This window comes from Nerophis lumbriciformis, linkage group LG03 (genome assembly GCF_033978685.3).
Source record: "Nerophis lumbriciformis linkage group LG03, RoL_Nlum_v2.1, whole genome shotgun sequence".
NCBI classification, from domain to species: domain Eukaryota; kingdom Metazoa; phylum Chordata; class Actinopteri; order Syngnathiformes; family Syngnathidae; genus Nerophis; species Nerophis lumbriciformis.
This window is the reverse complement of record NC_084550.2, coordinates 64,792,912-64,815,855: the sequence shown is the minus strand read 5'-3', so window position 1 is coordinate 64,815,855 and position 22,944 is coordinate 64,792,912. Positions and strand designations below refer to the sequence as shown.

Here is a 22,944-nt window from a genome sequence, read left to right as displayed (position 1 = left end):
TCTTAACCACGCCCCCCGCCCCGACCACGCCCCCCACGCCCCACCTCCCGAAATCGGAGGTCTCAAGGTTGGCAAGTATGCTGGACCGAGACGTTGAGTCCGCTACATACATGGTGGACAATAACTGATACAGTCTGCTTTGCCAGTCTAAAAGCATTCGCCGTTTTCCATAGTTAGTCTTCCCTTGACAGCCAGGTAACACAAAGCACACGCTACCTTTTTTTCCACTTCCACGGTAGCCCGCATTCTCGTTGACTCTCCTTCGACAAATGGAAAAAGTTTTTCAGTTAAGTAGATTTACAGCTGACCTGGACATTGGAAAGTTCTCTTGCCGTCTGAGAAGTGTTGTATCCCAAATAGCTGCAATCGCTTTCTCTTAAGGTATTCATGTGTGATTTCCACAAGTGTCTGTACAGACGGAAGGAGAAACACGGGCATGTCTGGATGACTCACCTCCATCTTTCCAGTGGTTAGTGCCGAGCAGTGACGTGTGGTCACTAGAGGCAAGTGAGGCCCAGCCTCACCTGCCATCATGGAAAGAAAAAAAATGTAAAAAGAAAAAAAATTAATTAAATTGTTATATGTATCCAGTGATTATACTATAAAGTTATTTTCCATTTAACTTAACCAGTTTTAGATTATTTTTATTCAAAATCGCAGAATTTTCACATTTGCCGTTCAAATACTGAGAAGAGACGGTGCGGTGAACAGCAGCCAGTTGAGGCACGTCACTCAGTGCCTCAACATGGATTGCGGACTCGGCTAACTGCTGGCCTGCTGTGCAGTGAGACCGTATTGCTATATGAATTATATTATACATTTCCATAGTTTAGTTAGCTGAGGTATATAATGTACAGTGTATTTTGTCAACAACTGTATGTGTGTAACGTATTTCTTGTGCTGAGCAATCATAAAACTGCTGCGAAGACGCACTGTGTGAGGCTCGCGTAATCCCGCCTCCTGGTGCCGGTTAATGCACCCACGCGCAGAGTGCACCCCCCGACGGGAGCGCCACACCAACCAAAGCCCACACCCAAACCCTCCATGTGCAAGACCAAATCCACCCAAAAAAAGTCACTTAACAAGAAGTCAAAAAGTGCAAAAACAACAATGCTCGCGCCGGAGGAGCCATGAACGACTGCAGGGACACAACATTAGGTACACCTGGAGACTGCAGCACAGATTTCATATTTCATTCATTCACAACTCCTCCAACACGAACACCACTGTTCCCACACTTATAAGTAAAGGTAAGACCATAATAACGTTTTTTTTTTATTAAATGTGCTTTTTTGTGTGCTACAGTTTGTATGTGTAAAGTTAAAGTTAAGTTAAAGTACCAATGATTGTCACACACACACTAGGTGTGGTGAAATTTGTCCTCTGCATTTGACCCATCCCCTTGTTCACCCCCTGGGAGGTGAGGGGAGCAGTGGGCAGCAGCGGCGCCGCGCCCGGGAATAATTGTTGGTGATTTAACCCCCAATTCCAACCCTTGATGCTGAGTGCCAAGCAGGGAAGAATGAATGAGCTTTTAAACATAACCCGTTAACTGCTGCCAATCAAATGGTGAATAAGATACTCTTTAGGGTTCATATGTTTGTAAATCTGACTGTGATGAAGTCAGTGCCTCACCAGCCATCAACCTCACCGCACGTCACTGGTCTGTACAGACGGAAGGAGAAACACGGGCATGTCTGGATGACTCACCTCCATATTTCCAGTGGTTAGCTCCGAGTTACGAAACCGCTTTATTATGAAGCTTGCTGTGGCGCGTTCTTTCTGACATCACTTCCGGTGTGGGGCTCGGTCTTTCTGGCGTCACTTCCTCTCCGAACTCCGTTTGTAAACGATCAATGAGTCCATACAAAGCTAAGAGCCGGAGATTCAAGAAATACACGGCGCACTTACCTGTGTAAAAATGTGTCCGAGGAGGGGAACCTTAAACGCTGGTTTAGTGTGGCTGAAACGGGGCTTAGGCTAAATAATTATTTGTTTAAGGGGTTATTGGGCTTAATGAAGACATCGCCCTAATCTTGCGTTTTGAAGCAGCAACATTTTTTTTTTTTTACCCTGATTTTTTGTGCACTACATTTTTAAATACTGATTTTTCAAACGCACACATTTTGTTCACAAAATTTAAATGCAAAAACTTCAGTTAAACAAATTCAGTGTCAACAAAAAAATAAGCTCCATATACCAGAATAATTTGGGACTTTACATGATCTGACAACAATAATATAATGATAAATAATGCATTTTTATATTTTTAATTGTGCAAGGTACATTGATGATTTTTCTAATGTTTTTATACAAACCCCGTTTCCATATCCATCCATCCATCCATTTTCTACCGCTTATTCCCTTTGGGGTCGCGGGGGGCGCTGGAGCCTATCTCAGCTACAATCGGGCGGAAGGCGGGGTACACCCTGGACAAGTCGCCACCTCATCGCAGGGCCCGTTTCCATATGAGTTGGGTAATTGTGTTAGATGTAAATATAAACGGAATACAATGATTTGTAAATCCTTTTCAACCCATATTCAGTTGAATATGCTACAAAGACAACATATTTGATGTTCAAACTGATAAACTTTTTTTTTGTGTGCAAATAATCATTAACTTTAGAATTTGATGCCAGCAACACGTGACAAAGAAGTTGGGAAAGGTGGCAATAAATACTGATAAAGTTGAGGAATGCTCATCAAACACTTATTTGGAACATCCCACAGGTGTGCAGGCTAATTGAGAACAGGTGGGTGCCATGATTGGGTATAAAAACAGCTTCCCAAAAAATGCTCAGTCTTTCACAAGAAAGGATGGGGCGATGGTCACCACTTTGTCCACAACTGCGTGAGCAAATAGTCAAACAGTTTAACAACAACGTTTCTCAAAGTGCAATTGCAAGAAATTTAGGGATTTCAATATCTACGGTCCATAATATCATCAAAAGGTTAAGAGAATCTGGAGAAATCACTCCTGGCCGGAAACCAACATTGAATGACCGTGACCTTCGATCCCTCAGACGGCACTGTATCAAAAACCGACATCAATCTCTAAAGGATATCACCACATGGGTTCAGGAACACTTCAGAAAACCACTGTCAGTAACTACAGTTGGTCGCTACATCTGTAAGTGCAAGTTAAAGCTCTACTATGCAAAGCGAAAGCCATTTATCAACAACACCCAGAAACGCCGCCGGCTTCTCTGGGCCCGAGATCATCTAAGATGGACTCATGCAAAGTGGAAAAGTGTTCTGTGGTCTGACGAGTCCACATTTCAAATAGTTTTTGAAAATATTCGACATTGTGTCATCCGGACCAAAGGGGAAGCGAACCATCCAGACTGTTATCGACGCAAAGTTCAAAAGCCAGCATCTGTGATGGTATGGGAGTGCATTAGTGCACGAGGCATGGGTAACTTACACATCTGTGAAGGCACCATTAATGCTGAAAGGTACATACAGGTTTTGGAACAACATATGCTGCCATCTAATGGACGCCCCTGCTTATTTCAGCAAGACAATGCCAAGCCACATTCAGCACGTGTTACAACAGCATGGCTTCGTAAAAAAAGAGTGCGGGTACTTTCCTGGCCCGCCTGCAGTCCAGACCTGTCTCCCATCGAAAATGTGTGGCGCATTATGAAGCGTAAAATACGACAGCGGAGACCCCGGACTGTAGAACGACTGAAGCTCTACATAAAACAAGAATGGGAAATAATTCCACTTTCAAAGCTTCAACAATTAGTTTCCTCAGTTCCCAATCGTTTACTGAGTGTTGTTAAAAGGAAAGGCCATGTAACACAGTGGTGAACATGCCCTTTCCCAACTACTTTGGCACGTGTTGCAGCCATGAAATTCTAAGTTAATTATTATTTGCAGAAAAAAAAAAAAGTTTATGAGTTTGAACATCAAATATCTTGTCTTTGTAGTGCATTCAATTGAATATGGGTTGAAAAGGTTTTACAAATCATTGTATTCCGTTTATATTTACATCTAACACAATTTCCCAACTCATATAGAAACGGGGTTTGTATTTCAGCACGACAGTGTAACAAAACCGAATGACTAAAGCTGCGCCTTGTGTGATATTTACGAAATCTTACTCTTTAAGTCCAAAGTACACATTTATGTACCAGTGACACGTACTGTAAATATAATACATCTTAGTAAGTCTTTGTTCAAAATACAACGTTTACGTTTAGAGCAAAAGACTAAGAAATAATGACGTCGTTGCCCTATTTCCGGAAGCACAGACATATAGTGACGTCATCAGCATGCATGCGCGCTATTGGTTTTGGTCAAGTCACATGGTTCGGCTGCGCCCTTTCTCATTGGCTACAATGTTAAATCTCCTCCCTCTGATTGGCCAGCAACCTCCCTCTGTGATTGGCTCAATTCACCCACGCTGAAAATTTGAAATCGGTGTTTTCTCCCCGAGTGGAGATTCCACTGTTGTCACTCGATCTGTCGACAGAAGCGGAGCAGAAGTTGCAGGTAAAGCTTTTTATCAACCACGCATGCATGTTTATTCCTACCATTTTGTTGACGTTGACTATACTTTATGATACAAACTTTACGTAGTGACGCTACTTGCGTGCTGAAACAATGCACCCACTGAAGGAACATCACCTTTACTTTTGCACAATTGAGCATGTTCGAAAAGGAGTAGGAAGAAGCAGAGCTTATTTAATCCTACACTTTATCCAGCCATTACTGATTATTATTCACTTCCCGGTATATAAACGTAACTAAAAAAAATACATAACAATTGACAGATTTGTTTAAAAAAATTAAAATAATTAAAAAATGTATTAAATTATAATTTTCTACTGCTAGTCCCTCTCGGGCAGATCTCTATTCCGACCATAAAACCCAATAAAAACAATATTCCATTTACATTTGGTGACTTAATTGAATATTAACAAGTATTAGTGGTATTGTTATTATAAACACTAACGCAGACAAACTATTTTTAGCGGTGCATTATTGTCACAGAGGGCTATGTTGACGTCATCGGCTGGTGAGCTGCTTTCTCGCCTCTGAGCCCGTGAAAGTTTATTCTAGACAGGGGTCGGCAACCCAAAATGTTGAAGGAGCCATATTGGACCAAAAATACAAAAACAAATCTGTCTGGAGCCGCAAAAAATTAAAAAGCCATATTACATACAGATAGTGTGTCATGAGCTATAAATAGAATTAAGAGGACTTAAAGGAAACTAAATGGCCTCAAATATAGCTACAAATGAGGCATAATGATGCAATATGTACAGAATGCTTTAAAATGTAATATCGGAAATGATCGGTATCGTTTTTTTTTATTATCGGTATGGTTTTTTTTTTTTATTAAATCAACATAAAAAACACAAGATACACTTGCAATTAGTGCACCAACCCAAAAAAAACCTCCCTCCCCCATTTACACTCATTCACACTCATTCGTACAAAAGGGTTGTTTCTTTCTGTTATTAATATTCTGGTTCCTACATTATATATCAATATATATCAATACAGTCTGCAAGGGATACAGTCCGTAAGCACACATGATTGTGCGTGCTGCTGGTCCACTAATAGTACTAACCTTTAACAGTTAATTTTACTCATTTTCATTAATTACTAGTTTCTATGTAACTGTTTTTATTTTCTTTTTTATTCAAGAAAATGTTTTTAATTTATTTATCTTATTTTATTTTATGAATTTCTTTTAAAAAAGGACCTTATCTTCACCATAATTGGTTGTCCAAATTAGGCATAATAATGTGTTAATTCCACGACTGTATATATTGGTATCGGTTGATTGGACAATATCGGATATCGGCAAAAAGCCATTATCGGACATCCCTAAATATGTACATATAGCTAGCCTAAATAGCATGTTAGCATTGATTAGCTTGCAGTCATGCAGTGACCAAATATGTCTGATTAGCACTCCACACAAGTCAATAACATCAACAAAACTCACCTTTGTGCCTTCATGCACAACCTTAAAAGTCTGGTGTACAAAATGAGACAGAAAAAGAAGTGGCATAAAACACGTCCTAGAAAGTCGGAGAAAGTTATACATGTAAACAAACTATGGTGAGTTCAAGGACCGCCGAAATTAGTAGGACAAAACGGCGCTCGCCAAATACTCGAATCAGTGAAGCATGTTTAATATAAACAGTGTGCTTTATAACAATTAGGGAGTTTTGTGTCATGTTTGTCCTCCTCCAGAAACCATATTAAAACAAAAAAATATTTTTTTCCCCTCATCTTTTTCCATTTTTCATAAAATTTTGAAAAAGCTCCAGAGAGCCACTAGGGCGGTGCTAAAGAGTCGCATCGACCCCTGTTCGTTAAGCTTTTCAATCTGGCCCGCCGGACATTCCCAAATAATTTTTTTTAGGTCTTTAAGATGGAAACTGAATGCAGCTGAGATAGGCTCCAGCGACCCCCCCGCGAAAAAAGTTAAAATAATTAAAACATTTATGATAATGATAATGATAATTTTCTACCGCTGGTCCCTCTCGGGCAGATCTCTATTCCGACCATAAAACCCATTATGATGTGCAGTGATGTTTTCAAATGACCGTAAGTCTTGAACTATACAAAGTATTTCAATGGTTGGAATCTGCGCTTTTGCATGATATACTAGTTACTATGGTCATCTAATTAGCTACTATGGTCATCTAATTAGTTACTATGGTCATCTAATTAGTTACTATGGTCATCTAATTAGTTACTATGGTCATCTAATTAGCTACTATGGTCATCTAATTAGTTACTATGGTCATCTAATTAGCTACTATGGTCATCTAATTAGTTACTATGGTCATCTAATTAGTTACTATGGTAATCTAATTAGCTACTATGGTCATCTAAGTCACAGCAGCTCAGACGAGGCACCAAGCAGTGTGGGCGGGGAGCGTTTCCACAGAGTGTTTCCAGAGCGGCCAGCCTGAAATGTGGGTGTCAGGGACAGACGCGGAAGGAGATTTTTACAACAAAGTTCTAAAGCTTAGTGATTTATCAGATGTATAAGATTGTAGGTGGGGTTTTTTTTACCCATCATGTTCATATTTCGCTGTGTTTGTTGCATTTTTGTTGCGTTTTGCTTGTTTGTAAAATATGTCGATCGAGAGGGGGTGTGACGTTCATATGTTGTCAATATTCAGTGTTTTATCGTTCATAGTTAATATTGTAAATCCCACATTCTTTATTTTCATGTACATTCTGAGAGTCTCATTTAGTAAAAAAATGTAAAATTTCATTCCATTTTTTCAGGCGGTCTGTCATGTTTTTAGCATTCAATCAGACATTGGGAGGTTTTGTATTAGTGTTCTTAAAAACATGTCAATATTCAGTGTTTTATCGTTCATAGTTTATATTGTAAATACCACATTCTTTATTTTCATGTACATTCTGAGTGTCTCATTCAGTAAACAATTTTTAAATTTCATTCCGTTTTTTTAAGGCGGTCTGTCTGAATGTTTTAGCATTCAATCAAACATTATTGGGAGGTTTTTTATTAGTGTTCCTAAAAATATGTTATCAATATTCAGTGTTTTATCGTTCATAGTTAATATTGTAAATCCCGCATTCTTTATATTCATGTACATTCTGAGTGTCTCTCATTCAGTAAAAAAAAAGTAAAATTTCATTCCATTTTTTCAGGCGGTCTGTCATGTTTTTAGCATTCAATCAGACATTATTGGGAGGTTTTGTATAAGTGTTCCTAAAAATATGTTAATATTCAGTGTTTTATCGTTCATAGATAATATTGTAAATCCCACATTCTTTATTTTCAAGTACATTCTGAGTGTCTCATTCAGTAAAAAAAATAAAATTTCATTCCGTTTTTTTAAGGTGGTCTGTCATAACGTTTTTAGCATTCAATCAGACATTATTGGGGGGTTTTGTATTAGTCTTCCTAAAAATATGTTAATATTCAGTGTTTTATCGTTCATAGTTAATATTGTAAAAACCACATTCTTTATTTTCAAGTACACTCTGAGTGTCTCATTCAGTAAAAAAAAAAGTAAAATTTCATTCCATTTTTTCTGGCGGTCTGTCATGTTTTTAGCATTCAATCAGACATTATTGGGAGGTTTTGTATTAGTGTTCTTAAAAACATGTCAATATTCAGTGTTTTATCGTTCATAGTTTATATTGTAAATACCACATTCTTTATTTTCATGTACATTCTGAGTGTCTCATTCAGTAAAAAATTTTTTTAATTTAATTCCGTTTTTTAAGGCGGTCTGTCATAACGTTTTTAGCATTCAATCAGACATTATTGTGAAGTTTTGTATTAGTGTTCCTAAAAATATGTTGTCAATATTCAGTGTTTTATCGTTCATAGTTAATATTTTAAATCCCACATTCTTTATTTTCATGTACATTCTGGGTGTCTCATTCAGTAAAAATGTGTAAAATTTAATTCCGATTTTTCTGGGGGTATGTCATAACGTTTTTAGCATTCAATCAGACATTATTGTGAGGTTTTGTATCAGTTTTCCTAAAAATATGATGTCAATATTCAGCGTTTTATCGTTCATAGTTAATATTGTAAATCCCACATTCTTTATTTTCATGTACATTCTGGGTGTCTCATTCAGTAACAAAATTAAATTTAATTCCGTTTTTTAAGGCGGTCTGTCATAACGTTTTTAGCATTCAATCAGACATTATTGTGAGGTTTCGTATTAGTGTTCCTAAAAATATGTTATCAATATTCAGTGTTTTATCGTTCATAGTTAATATTGTAAATCCCACATTCTTTATTTTCATGTACATTCTGAGTGTCTCATTCAGTAAAAAAAAATTAAATTTCATTCCGTTTTTTAAGGCGGTCTGTCATAACGTTTTTAGCATTCAGACATTATTGTGAAGTTTTGTATTAGTGTTCCTAAAAATATGTTGTCAATATTCAGTGTTTTATCGTTCATAGTTAATATTTTAAATCCCACATTCTTTATTTTCATGTACATTCTGGGTGTCTCATTCAGTAAAAATGTGTAAAATTTAATTCCGATTTTTCTGGGGGTCTGTCATAACGTTTTTAGCATTCAATCAGACCTTATTGTGAGGTTTTGTATTAGTGTTCCTGAAAATATGTTGTCAATATTCAGTGTTTTATCGTTCATAGTTAATATTGTAAATCCCACATTCTTTATTTTCAAGTACATTCTGAGTGTCTCATTCAGTAAAAAAATTTTAAATTTCATTCCGTTTTTTTAAGGCGGTCTGTCTGAATGTTTTAGCATTCAATCAAACATTATTGGGAGGTTTTTTATTAGTGTTCCTAAAAATATGTTATCAATATTCAGCGTTTTATCGTTCATAGTTAATATTGTAAATCCCGCATTCTTTATATTCATGTACATTCTGAGTGTCTCTCATTCAGTAAAAAAAAAGTAAAATGTCATTCCATTTTTTCAGGCGGTCTGTCATGTTTTTAGCATTCAATCAGACATTATTGGGAGGTTTTGTATTAGTGTTCCTAAAAATATGTTAATATTCAGTGTTTTATCGTTCATAGATAATATTGTAAATCCCACATTCTTTATTTTCATGTACATTCTGAGTGTCTCATTCAGTAAAAAAAATTAAATTTCATTCCGTTTTTTTAAGGTGGTCTGTCATAACGTTTTTAGCATTCAATCAGACATTATTGGGGGGTTTTGTATTAGTCTTCCTAAAAATATGTTAATATTCAGTGTTTTATCGTTCATAGTTAATATTGTAAATCCCACATTCTTTATTTTCATGTACATTCTGAGTGTCTCATTCAGTAAAATAAAAAGTAAAATTTCATTCAATTTTTTCTGGCGATCTGTCATGTTTTTAGCATTCAATCAGACATTATTGGGAGGTTTTGTATTAGTGTTCTTAAAAACATGTCAATATTTAGTGTTTTATCGTTCATAGTTTATATTGTAAATACCACATTCTTTATTTTCATGTACATTCTGAGTGTCTCATTCAGTAAAAAAAAATTTTAATTTAATTCCGTTTTTTAAGGTGGTCTGTCATAACGTTTTTAGCATTCAATCAGACATTATTGTGAAGTTTTGTATTAGTGTTCCTAAAAATATGTTGTCAATATTCAGTGTTTTATCGTTCATAGTTAATATTTTAAATCCCACATTCTTTATTTTCATGTACATTCTGGGTGTCTCATTCAGTAAAAATGTGTAAAATTTAATTCCGATTTTTCTGGGGGTCTGTCATAACGTTTTTAGCATTCAATCAGACATTATTGTGAGGTTTTGTATCAGTTTTCCTAAAAATATGATGTCAATATTCAGCGTTTTATCGTTCATAGTTAATATTGTAAATCCCACATTCTTTATTTTCATGTACATTCTGGGTGTCTCATTCAGTAACAAAATTTAATTTAATTCCGTTTTTTAAGGCGGTCTGTCATAACGTTTTTAGCATTCAATCAGACATTATTGTGAGGTTTTGTATTAGTGTTCCTAAAAATATGTTATCAATATTCAGTGTTTTATCGTTCATAGTTAATATTGTAAATCCCACATTCTTTATTTTCATGTACATTCTGAGTGTCTCATTCAGTAAAAAAAAATTAAATTTCATTCCGTTTTTTAAGGCGGTCTGTCATAACGTTTTTAGCATTCACTCAGACATTATTGGGAGGTTTTGTATTAGTGTTCCTAAAAATATGTTATCAATATTCAGTGTTTCATCGTTCATAGTTAATATTGTAAATCCCGCATTCTTTATTTTTATGTACATTCTGGGTGTCTCATTCAGTAAAAATATGTAAAATTCAATTCCGTTTTTTCAAGGTGGTCTGTCATGTTTTTAGCATTCAATCAGACATTATTGGGAGGTTTTGTATTAGTGTTCCTAAAAATATGTTAATATTCAGTGTTTTATCGTTCATAGTTAATATTGTAAATCCCACATTCTTTTTTTTCAAGTACATTCTGAGTGTCTCATTCGGTAAAAAAAAAAGTAAAATTTCATTCCATTTTTTCAGGCGGTCTGTCATAATGTTTTTAGCATTCAATCAGACATTATTGGGAGGTTTTGTATTAGTGTTCCTAAAAATATGTTGTCAATATTCAGTGTTTTATCGTTCATAGTTAATATTGTAAATCCCACATTCTTTATTTTCATGTACATTCTGGGTGTCTCATTCAGTAAAAAAAAATTAAATTTAATTCCGTTTTTTAAAGTGGTCATAACGTTTTTAGCATTCAATCAGACATTTTTGGGAGGTTTTGTATTAGTGTTCCTAAAAATAGGTATGCCGGCCCCCGGACACATTTTTTTCTCCAAATTTTGCCCCGGAGTCAAAATAATTGCCCAGGCCTGATTTTGGGTATGACAATAAATTGCATTAAAATAAATGGACTCCTATGATGTTTGTGAAACTCAAATATTTGGGCTCTTGTCCTCCTACAGAAAGTGTCCGCGATGTCCGGAGCGGTAGATGACGGCGCCCAACTGCAGTGTTGTGTGACCACCGAGCACCTGAACGCATCAGGACAAACCACCCGCAGGCAGGTCATCCGCAAAGCGACTGTTATTCTGGGACGGAACGAGTTCCAGGAGCTCATCCTCCGTATCTGCGATGGGAAACTCTCGCTAAATTATCCCCTCAGTGACTTCAAACTTTTCACCAAATTCGCCCGCGATGGGAAGTGCACGGTCAAACTGCTCCCCGGGAACATCCAGGTGTTCATCTCCAACTGCCCCCCCGACCAGCTCGGCCTCTTCCTAAGAACTCTGAGCATCAAACACCAAGCCGGGATGGGGAGCAGAGCTCTGAGCGGCCGGGAGAAACTGAAAGCCGGATTGCCCCGCAGCTTTGAGGCCATCAGCCCCCTGCAGCAAAAAGACCTTCAGAAGGTCAACGAGCTGAGAAGTAAGGTTCCTCCCAAAGGCCTGTCAGACCGCACCAACATGAGCGCAGGAAGTGGACAGCAGGTCAAAAGATCAAGGAGTGACTGTAACTTCAGCCCGGTGAGTACATTTTGAGAAATATGAGGAGTATTGCAGAGAAATGGGGCTGCACGGTGGCACAGGGGTTAGTGCATGTGTGACATGCAAAATCCAGTTTCAAATAATGATAATTAAAAAATATCAATGGCATATCAAATACAATTTAAATAAAAATTGAATGCCTATTTTCTATTTGCAGCCTTCTAAGGTAAATATCAACATTAACTTTTTCCACAGGCTAATACATTTTGAAATAAAAATAACAATGAATAAACCAACCATTCAGGACTTTAAACTGCTCAGTTTGCAACACACTGATCTAATCTGATGTGATACCTGCCATCTTTTCTTGGATGCTGGATCATTATTGTCGGGGCTCAGGCTTTGAGCTGAGGCAACCTTCATTATCGAACGAAGGTGTTCATCAGTCATTATATCTCGTAGTTCACCCGGACCACAGTCTTGGGGGCGTGCCTTAAAGGCACTGCCTTTAACGTCCTCTACGAGCTGTCGTCACGTCCGCTTTTCATCCATTCTAACAACGTGCCGGCCCAGTCACAAGATATGTGCGGCTTCTGTACACACACACACGTGAATGCAACGCATACTTGATCAACAGCGATACAGGTTACACTGAGGGTGGCTGTATAAAAAACTTTAACATTGTTAGAAATATACGCCACACTGTGAATCCACACCAAACAAGAATGACAAACACATTTCGGGAGAACATCCGCACAGTAACACAACATAAACACAACAGAACAAATACCCAGAACCCTTTGCAGTACTAACTCTTCCGGGACGCTACAAAATACACCCCCGCTACCACCAAACCCCGCCCCCCCTCACACACACACATACACAGTAGTAGTGTCCCGGAAGAGTTAGTGCTGCAAAGGATTCTGGGTATTTGTTCTGTTGTGTTTATGTTGTGTTACGGTGCGGATGTTTTTCCCGAAATGTGCGGGCCAGCTCTAGTGTTAATTTGATATCGCCTCAAGGGCCAAGTGAAATTACACGGCAAGCCAAATTTGGCCCGCGGGCCAGAGTTTGACACCCATGCTGTAGTGTAATGCTAAAAGCAACTGCGTGAGAACGTATACTCGAATATCACGATATAGTCATTTTCTATATCGCACAGAGACAAACCCGCGATATATCGAGTATATCGATATATCGCCCAGCCCTAGTTTATATCTTAGTATTTTATCTGTAAGCTTTTACTGTTCTAATTATTAGTCTGTACTGTAGCGCTTTAAAGTGTATTTAAAAAGTCAGTAACAAGTAAATCAAACATATTACCGTATTTTCCGGACCATAGGGCGCACCGGATTATAAGGCGCACTGCCGATGAATGGTCTATTTTGATCTTTTTTCATACATCAATCAATCAATCAAGGTTTGCTTGTATAGCCCTTAATCACAAATGTCTCAAAGGGCTGCACAAACAACGACGCCATCTGATCCCACATCAGGGCAAGAAAAAACTTGACCCGATGGGAACAACGAGAAACCTTCGGAAGGCACCTCTCATTACATAATCGCAAGTTGGCACAGTCAAACCCCCAAAATCAATGTGGCTTTAGAGCCAACCTTCATCCTGTTTAATTGTGTCGCTTCTTTTCAGTTTATAACAAACTGTATTGTTGATTCAACAGTCAAAACCGTCTTTTGTTAAAATGTTAAAATTCTAGCAGGAATACTAATGAACTAGAGATTTATTTTTATATATATATATATATATATATATATATATATATATATATATATATATATATGTATGTATGTATGTATGTATGTATGTATGTATGTATGTATGTATGTATGTATGTATGTATATATATATATATATATATATATATATATATATATATATATATATATGTGTATATATATATATATATATATATATATATATATATATATGTATGTATATATGTGTATATATATATATATATATATATATATATACATATATATGTATGTATATGTGTATATATATATATATATATATATATATATATATATATACATATATGTATATACAACCTAAACCTTACAGGTGATATATGTACTACTATCTCCATATATAAGGTGCACCGGATTATAAGGCGCATTAAAAGGGTCATATATAAAAAAAAAATTATAAATGTAAAACACTTCCTTGTGGTCTACATAACATGTAATGGTAGTTCTTTGGTCAAAATGCTGCATAGATGATGTTTTACAGATCATCTTCAAGATGCTTTCTAACAGTTGCTTCCGGATGCGCTGTTTAGTGGGCGGTCTTATTTACGTGGCTCACCTTCGACAGCGTCTTCTCCCCGTCATCTTTGTTGTAGCGGTGTAGCATGCAAGGACGGGAGTGGAAGAAGTGTCAAAAGATGGAGCTAACTGTTTTAATGACATTCACACTTTACTTCAATCAATAACGGAGCAGCGTCTCCTCATCCGCCGGAAATGTGTCCCGTGAAAAACCGTCCGACCGGAACTCTCAAATATCTAAAGTTCCTTGGGTGAATAATATAAACTCACTACACCGGTATGTTTTAGCGCTTTCATGACGAGTTTACTGACAGATATAAGTAAGAACTTTACACTACTTTATATTAGAAATGGCAACAGCGGAGGACGAATGTCACATAACAAGAAGATAGAGAAAAAGAAGCTTATTGACTACGGGGTCGGCACGGACTACAAAGGCGGACTCGCGCAAATTTTCAGGATTTATGCAGATCCCAAATACAGATCAGCAGGCACCAGAAGGTAAGAAAAGTAGATTTTGCATAATATTGCGAAACAAAACACCAGATAATGTCTTACCTTATACACACACCATAATAATACTCCTATGTTGAAGCACATCAAGTGGTGCGGCTTCATAACTTGATAGATATCTTCAAAAAACAGCTTAAAACCTCTTTACTCAAGCATCTAAATTAGATATCAGAGAAGCCGGCTAACTACACCTTTAACCATTACACTATCACCCACAGCAGCTGTATTTTACTCTGCGTTAGTTCTAGCCTTTTATTTCCTACATTACTTTCTTGTTCCACGCTATGATTATTGTAATTATTATTGTCTGATCCTTTTGTTTTCACTTTGCTTTTATCTTTATTTTTATTTGTTATAATTTATTTTCCATTTTCTATACTTGTTTTTACCATGTTTTTACTTAATGTTTTTTACTGCTGTGAAGCACTTTGAGCTGCAGTTCTGTATGAAAGGTGCTATACAAATAAACTTTATTATTATTATTATAGCTTACCAAAGTCATACTAAAACATGATAGATTTTTGAGCGTTGTGTGTAATGTTCTATATTTTCAATCGAACATATAAAATATTAATGTTGTTTACTTGAGTCATATCGCCATCATATTGCAGTCTACACGTATCTCTTATGTTTGACTGCCATCTACTGGTCACACTTGTCATTACATCATGTACCAAAAATGCATCGAGGTCGGTAAGCAAAACCAGAATTATTCCGTACATTAGACGCACCGGGTTATAAGGCGCACTGTCGAGTTTTGAGGAAAAAAAAGATTTTAAATGAGCCTTATAGTCCGGAAAATACGATATTTATCATTTCCGGCATGCGTTGTGGCGTCCTACTCTGTGCAGCGGTCCTTGAAGGCACCGTAACACCTCGATCTCTTAGTATAGAACAGGGGTCGGCAACCCAAAATGTTGAAAAAGCCATATTGGACTAAAAATACAAAAACAAATCTGTCTGGAGCCGCAAAAAAATTAAAAGCCATATTACATACAGATGGTGTGTCATGAGATATACATTGAATTAAGATGACCTAAAGGAAACTAAATGACCTCAAATATAGCTACAAATGAGGCATAATGATGCAATATGTACATATAGCTAGCCTAAATAGCATGTTAGCATCGATTAGCTTGCAGTCATGCAGTGACCAAATATGTCTGATTAGCACTCCACACAAGTCAATAACATCAACAAAACTCACCTTTGTGCATTCACGCACAACGTTAAAAGTTTGGTGGACAAAATGAGACGGAAAAAAAAGTGGCATAAAACACGTCCTAGAAAGTCGGAGAAAGTTATACATGTAAACAAACTACGGTGAGTTCAAGGACAGCCAAAATTAGTAGGACAAAACGGCGCTATCCAAATACTCGCATCAGTGAAGCATGTTTAATATAAACAGTGTGCTTTATAACAGTTAGGGAGGTTTGTGTCATGTTTGTCCTCCTACAGAAACCATATTAAAACAAAAAAATATATTTATTTTTCCCCCTCATCTTTTTCCATTTTTCATACATTTTTGAAAAAGCTCCAGAGAGCCACTAGGGCGGCGCTAAAGAGCCGCAGGTTGCCGACCCCTGTTCTATACTAAGAGATCGAGGTGTTACGGTGCGTTCAAGGGCCGCTGCACAGAGTAGGACGCCACAGCGCATCCCAGAAATGATTAATACCATATTTTCCGGACCTTAGGCGCACTTAAAATCATTTTTTTCCTCAAAACTCGACAGTGCACCTTTATAACCTGATAATTCTGGTTTTGCTTACTGACCTCGATGCAATTTTATTTGATACATGATGTAATAAGTGTGACCAGTAGATGGCGGGTCAAACATAAGAGGTTTGTGTAGACTGCAATATGACTCAAGTAAACACCAACATTTTATATGTTCCATAGAAAATATAGAACATTACACACGGCGCTCAAAAATCTATTAACATGTTTTAGTACGACTTTGGTAAGCAATAATAATAATAATAATACATTTTATTTGTATAGCACCTTTCATACAGAATTGCACCGTTAAAAACAACCGTAGATTTTACAGTAAAAAACTCGCAGCTCAGCCAACAGAATTTTAACGCAAAAAACAGCAGTCGTTTTTTTTTTTTTTCAATTTACAGTAATGTGCTGTAAAGAACAACGTAAAATGTATTGTCATTTTTATTGATTTGATGGGTAGTTTGCTGTAAATTAAGTATTTTTATTTAGACCAAAATTTTTTGGAAAGTATGATAATATACTGTAATATTTGTTGCAATAATGGATACTATTAAAGTTTAAAAGGCATGCAATTTCAAGAAGTACATATATTTTTTTTCTGTCAAAATGAAAAAAATCAATTACATTTAGTGAGAAAATACTGCCGTATTTTTCGGACTATAAGTCGCTCCGTAGTATAAGTCGCACCGGCCGAAAATGCATAATAAAGAAGGAAAAAAACCTATATAAGTCGCATTTTTGGGGGAAATTTTTTTGATAAAAGCCAACACCAAGAATAGACATTTGAATATATGTCTGATTAGCACTCCACACAAGTCAATAACATCAACAAAACTCACCTTTGTGCATTCATGCACAACGTTAAAAGTTTGGTGGACAAAATGAGACAGAAAAAGAAGTGGCATAAAACACGTCCTAGAAAGTCGGAGAAAGTTATACATGTAAACAAACTACGGTGAGTTCAAGGACCGCCAACATTAGTAGGACAAAACAGCGCTCGCCAAATACTCGAATCAGTGACGCATGTTTAATATAAACAGTGTGCTTTATAACAATTAGGGAGGTTTGTGTCATGTTTGTCCTCCTACAGAAACAATATTAAAAAACATTTTTTTTTTTTTTTTTCCCCCTCATCTTTCTCCATTTTTCATACATTTTTGAAAAAGCTTCAGAGAGCCACTAGGGCGGCGCTAAAGAGCCGCGAGTTGCCGACCCCTGTTCTATACTAAGAGATCGAGGTGTTACGGTGCGTTCAAGGGCCGCTGCACAGAGTAGGACGCCACAGCGCATCCCAGAAATGATTAATACCGTATTTTCCGGACCTTAGGCGCACTTAAAATCATTTTTTTCCTCAAAACTCGACAGTGCACCTTATAACCTTATAATTCTGGTTTTGCTTACTGACCTCGATGCAATTTTATTTGATACATGATGTAATAAGTGTGACCAGTAGGTGGCAGTCAAACATAAGAGGTTTGTGTGGACTGCAATATGACTCAAGTAAACACCAACATTTTATATGTTCCATAGAAAATATAGAACATTACACACGGCGCTCAAAAATCTATCAACATGTTTTAGTACGACTTTGGTAAGCAATAATAATACATTTTATTTGTATAGCACCTTTCATACAGAATTGCACCGTTAAAAACAACCGTAGATTTTACAGTAAAAAACTCGCAGCTCAGCCAACAGAATTTTAACGCAAAAAACAGCAGTCGTTTTTTTTTTTCAATTTACAGTAATGTGCTGTAAAGAACAACGTAAAATGTATTGTCATTTTTATTGATTTGATGGGTAGTTTGCTGTAAATTAAGTATTTTTATTTAGACAAAAAAAATTTGGAAAGTATGATAATATACTGTAATATTTGTTGCAATAATGGATACTATTAAAGTTTAAAAGGCATGCAATTTCAAGAAGTACATATATTTTTTTTCTGTCAAAATGAAAAAAATCAATTACATTTAGTGAGAAAATACTGCCGTATTTTTCGGACTATAAGTCGCTCCGTAGTATAAGTCGCACCGGCCGAAAATGCATAATAAAGAAGGAAAAAAACCTATATAAGTCGCATTTTTGGGAGAAATTTATTTGATAAAAGCCAACACCAAGAATAGACATTTGAATATATGTCTGATTAGCACTCCACACAAGTCAATAACATCAACAAAACTCACCTTTTGTGCATTCACGCACAACGTGAAAAGTTTGGTGGACAAAATGAGACAGAAAAAGAAGTGGCATAAAACACGTCCTAGAAAGTCGGAGAAAGTTATACATGTAAACAAACTACGGTGAGTTCAAGGACCGCCAAAATTAGTAGGACAAAACGGCGCTCGCCAAATACTCGAATCAGTGTTTAATCATGTTTAATATAAACAGTGTGCTTTATAACAATTAGGGAGGTTTGTGTCATGTTTGTCCTCCTACAGAAACCCTATTAAAACAAACTTTTTTTTTTTTCCCTCATCTTTTTCCATTTTTCATACATTTTTGAAAAAGCTCCAGAGAGCCACTAGGGCGGCGCTAAAGAGCCGCGGGTTGCCGACCCCTGGTATAGAAGGATCATTCTGTGCTTAGAGAGCACAGCTTGTAGGTTCAGTGAGTACAGTTGAATATCTTAGTTGCTCAGACAGTAATGTGTTTTATATGAGTTTAAACAAGACAAGAAGCAAAGAATTAAACAGAGACAGAATTAAATTTGGGGAGGGGGAGACACACAGGTCCGGTGGCCATGGATGAAGTGCTGGCTGTCCAGAGTCGGGACCCGGGGTGGACCGCTCGCCTGTACATTGGCTGGGAACATCTCTGCGCTGCTGACCCGTCTCTGCTCGGGAAGGTGTCCTGCTGGCCCCACTATGGACTGGACTCTTACTATTACGTTGGATCCACTATGGACTGGACTCTCACAATATTATGTCAGACCCACTCGACATCCATTGCATTCGGTCTCCCCTAGAGGGGGGGGGGTTACCCACATATGCGGTCCTCTCCAAGGTTTCTCATAGTCATTCACATCGACGTCCCACTGGGGTGAGTTTTTCCTTGCCCTTATGTGGGCTTTGTACCGAGGATGTCGTCGTGGCTTGTGCAGCCCTTTGAGACACTTGTGATTTAGGGCTATATAAATAAACATTGATTGATTGATTGATAAATTTGGCTCAATTTGAGGAGAAACGCCTGGACGTCTCACCACGCTCTGGCGGAAGATTTCCCTGATTACATGGCAACAGCTGTTTCTAAGGGGACGTGGGTCGTAAACAGCCATCGCCTTTGGTTACAGAACAGTTCAAAGAAAAGGTCGTAAAAGAGTTCACAGAAAAGGTCGCCTTGTGGGGAGTCAGGGCCTGCTTCCTCTTTGCTTTGTAGTTCTTGGGTTTGAGACAATATCTTTCTGTTGATTACAATACATGAATTGAAACCGAACACCTTCATGTTGCTTCCCATCCTACACAGTGGAGTTTTACAAGCCTTCTGATTGGTAGGATCAAAGACAGCTTTTGTCTCAATGTAACACAAAGTTTTGTGATAACTTAGATACAATTATTCTAACAGGTACGTCCTTTCTTGATGGCGAAATACGTTAATGGCTCTTGATTTCCTGTTAGCATTTAGGCTAGCAAGCTGGTGCCAGTCCCTCCATGAGTTTATCAAAGTGCAGTTATCACCGTTTTTCAGTGATTTTAATTTAAAAGAGTAATTCTAACCATCAGGAGTTTTACAGCGGTTATCAATAATACCATTTATCGTTTACATCAGGGGTCTCAAACATGCGGCCCGCAGGCCAATTGCGGCCCGCGAGACGTTATTTTGCGGCCCCCACCTTAATATGAAAGTTTAATGTTAGTGCGGCCCGCGAGTTTTAAATGAACGGCGCTTGACAGCGTTGTGTGTGGAGCTAAAGGAATCTACCATTCACTGTGTGGTATGTGCCTCTTGACAATATTGGGGGCATGTCTTGATGGAACGGTCTTTAGTGTCCTCTGTAACCTGTCATCACGCAGTCTTTTTCTCCATACAAGCAGCGTGCCGGCTCAGTTACATGTTGTATGAGGCATCTGCTGGATCACTCAAGTGACTGCAAGACATACTTAAGTAACAGCCATACAGGTCACACTGAGGGTGCCTGTATAACCAACTTTAACACTGTTACAAATATGCGCCACACTGTGAACCCACACCAAACAAGAATGACAAAGACATTTCGGGAGAACATCTGCACCGTAACACAACATAAACACAACAGAACAAATACCCAGAATCCTTTGCAGCACTAACTCTTCCGTGCTACAAAAACACCCCCGCTACCCCCAACCCCGCCCTTCTCAACCACCCCCACCACCACCACACACACACCTCAAACCCCCTCCATCCCCCGAATTCGGAGGTCTCAAGGTTGGCAAGTATGCATTGACGTCACTTACGTGATGCAAGCAGAGAAACATTTTGCCGCTTTTCCACGACACCCTCACACGCTCTTCCTCCCTGCCTCCCTCGCTCGCCCGCCTGCTCGCTCCTTCCCCCGGCGCCGCTGTAAACCGTCCGGGCCGGGCAGACGAGCGGTCCGGTAGCTTCCAAAGCACTCCGACGAAGGACCGAGCGACAATACAAAACTGTGGTGCACTGGACAGAACAAATACCCAGAATCCTTTGCAGCACTAACTCTTCCGGGCTACAAAAACACCCCTGCTACCCCCAACCCCGCCTTTCTCAACCCCCCCCCCACCCCCCCCCCCCCACCCCCACCCTGCCCCCCACACCACCACACACACACCCCAAACCCCCTCCATCCCCCGAATTCGGAGGTCTCAAGGTTGGCAAGTATGCATTGACGTCACTTACGTGATGCAAGCAGAGAAACATTTTGCCGCTTTTCCACGACACCCGCACACGCTCTTCCTCCCTGCCTCCCTCGCTCGCCCGCCTGCTCGCTCCTTCCCCCGGCGCCGCTGTAAACCGTCCGGGCCGGGCAGACGAGCGGTCCGGTAGCTTCCAAAGCACTCCGACGAAGGACCGAGCGACAATACAAAACTGTGGTGCACTGGACCCCAGCGCTGATACTCTTCCCCCCCCCACCCCCCGACCGCGATCACCGCGAGACCTGTCCGTCAGTAATAAAGTCCCTGATAACCTGGACCAATTCAAACCGTTGTATTTTTTAATTGAAGCCGTCACTTGTTTGGTTGGTATCAGCACTTCAGTCATCAACAATTGAGAACAAAGAAATGGATATTGAAACAGTGTAGATCTGACTTGGTAGGATTAGTAGTAGTAGTAGTAGTAGTAGTAGGGGAGAGAGAGAGAGATCAGAAAAAGCATTTACATTTGATTATTAACAATCCTGGGAGGGTGTTAGTTTAAGGTTGAAGTTGACTGGAGGTGTTCTTTTATTTCGGTTTTGAAGGAGGATAGAGATGCACTTTCTTTTACGTGTCTTATTTGCACAGAGAAAGTTGCGGTGCACAAGGAATACAATTTGAAACGTCATTATACAACTGGACATGCTGAGGAGTATGCAAAATACCAGGGAGATGAGAGAGTGAACCGGGTTGCACATTTTAAAACCAGTCTACTGAGGCAACAAGATTTCTTCAAGAAAGCAAGCGAAAAGAGCGATGCAGCAGTCAAAGCTAGCTACATGGTGAGTGAGATGGTTGCTAGGGCGGGAAAGCCATTCAAAGAAGGTGAATTCATTAAAAAGTGCATGTTCGATTTTTTTTTAAGAAATCTTTTCTTGCGGCCCAGCCTCACCCAGTTTCAGCATCCAGTGGCCCTCAGGTAAATTGAGTTTGAGACCCCTGGTTTACATGCTACAATTCATCTGCTTCTGCAATATTGCCTTTGTTATTATCGTGCCTATTTTGCAAAGCTTCCAAAGGCAATGTGTGATCATTTCAGGTGAAAGCCAACCCCAGCAAGAAGCCCATCCTGTCTTTACCGTCCCGCAAGCTGAACAAAGGACAGGCTGCGGTCCTCAGTGCTGTGCTGGGTGGAAAGAACGTTTTCTTCACAGGCAGCGCAGGTACGAATCTCTGCGGCTCCCTGAGTAGCTGCATATGCTCATGTTAGCGCTGTCAAATGGTTTTGAATAAATATTCATAAGAATCATTTTTTTTAAATGAATTATTCATTATTAATTACCATTATGTCTATTTGAACATACTTTTAACAGCCTTAAATGAAAGAAAATTCAAATCAAGCTAAAATATTTGTACAAACCCAGTTTCCATATGAGTTGGGAAATTGTGTTCGATGTAAATATAAACGGAATCATTTTCAACCCATATTCAGTTGAATATGCTACAAAGACAACATATTTGATGTTCAAACTGATAAACATTTTTTTTTGTGTGCAAATAATCATTAACTTTAGAATTTGATGCCAGCAACACGAGACAAAGAAGTTGGGAAAGGTGGCAATAAATACTGATAAAGTTGAGGAATGCTCATCAAACACTTATTTGGAACATCCCACA

The 22,944-nt window shown here is 38.3% G+C and overlaps 1 protein-coding gene across 3 annotated transcripts in view; it reads left to right on the top strand.

The window, feature by feature from the left end:
• The window catches only part of pif1 (PIF1 5'-to-3' DNA helicase homolog (S. cerevisiae)), a 148,520-nt gene that overhangs the window by 78,470 nt on the left and 47,106 nt on the right, over positions 1-22,944 (top strand). For 2 of the 3 annotated variants that reach the window (XM_072912875.1, XM_072912873.1), the window contains 2 exons: positions 11,416-11,976; positions 22,367-22,490. In XM_072912875.1, coding sequence (XP_072768976.1) covers positions 11,428-11,976; positions 22,367-22,490 — 673 coding nt within the window. In that variant the 5' untranslated portion in view covers positions 11,416-11,427. Of the gene's footprint in view, positions 1-4,371; positions 4,498-11,415; positions 11,977-22,366; positions 22,491-22,944 lie in introns of those variants that run through there. The other variant, XM_072912874.1, reaches the window with a different exon arrangement.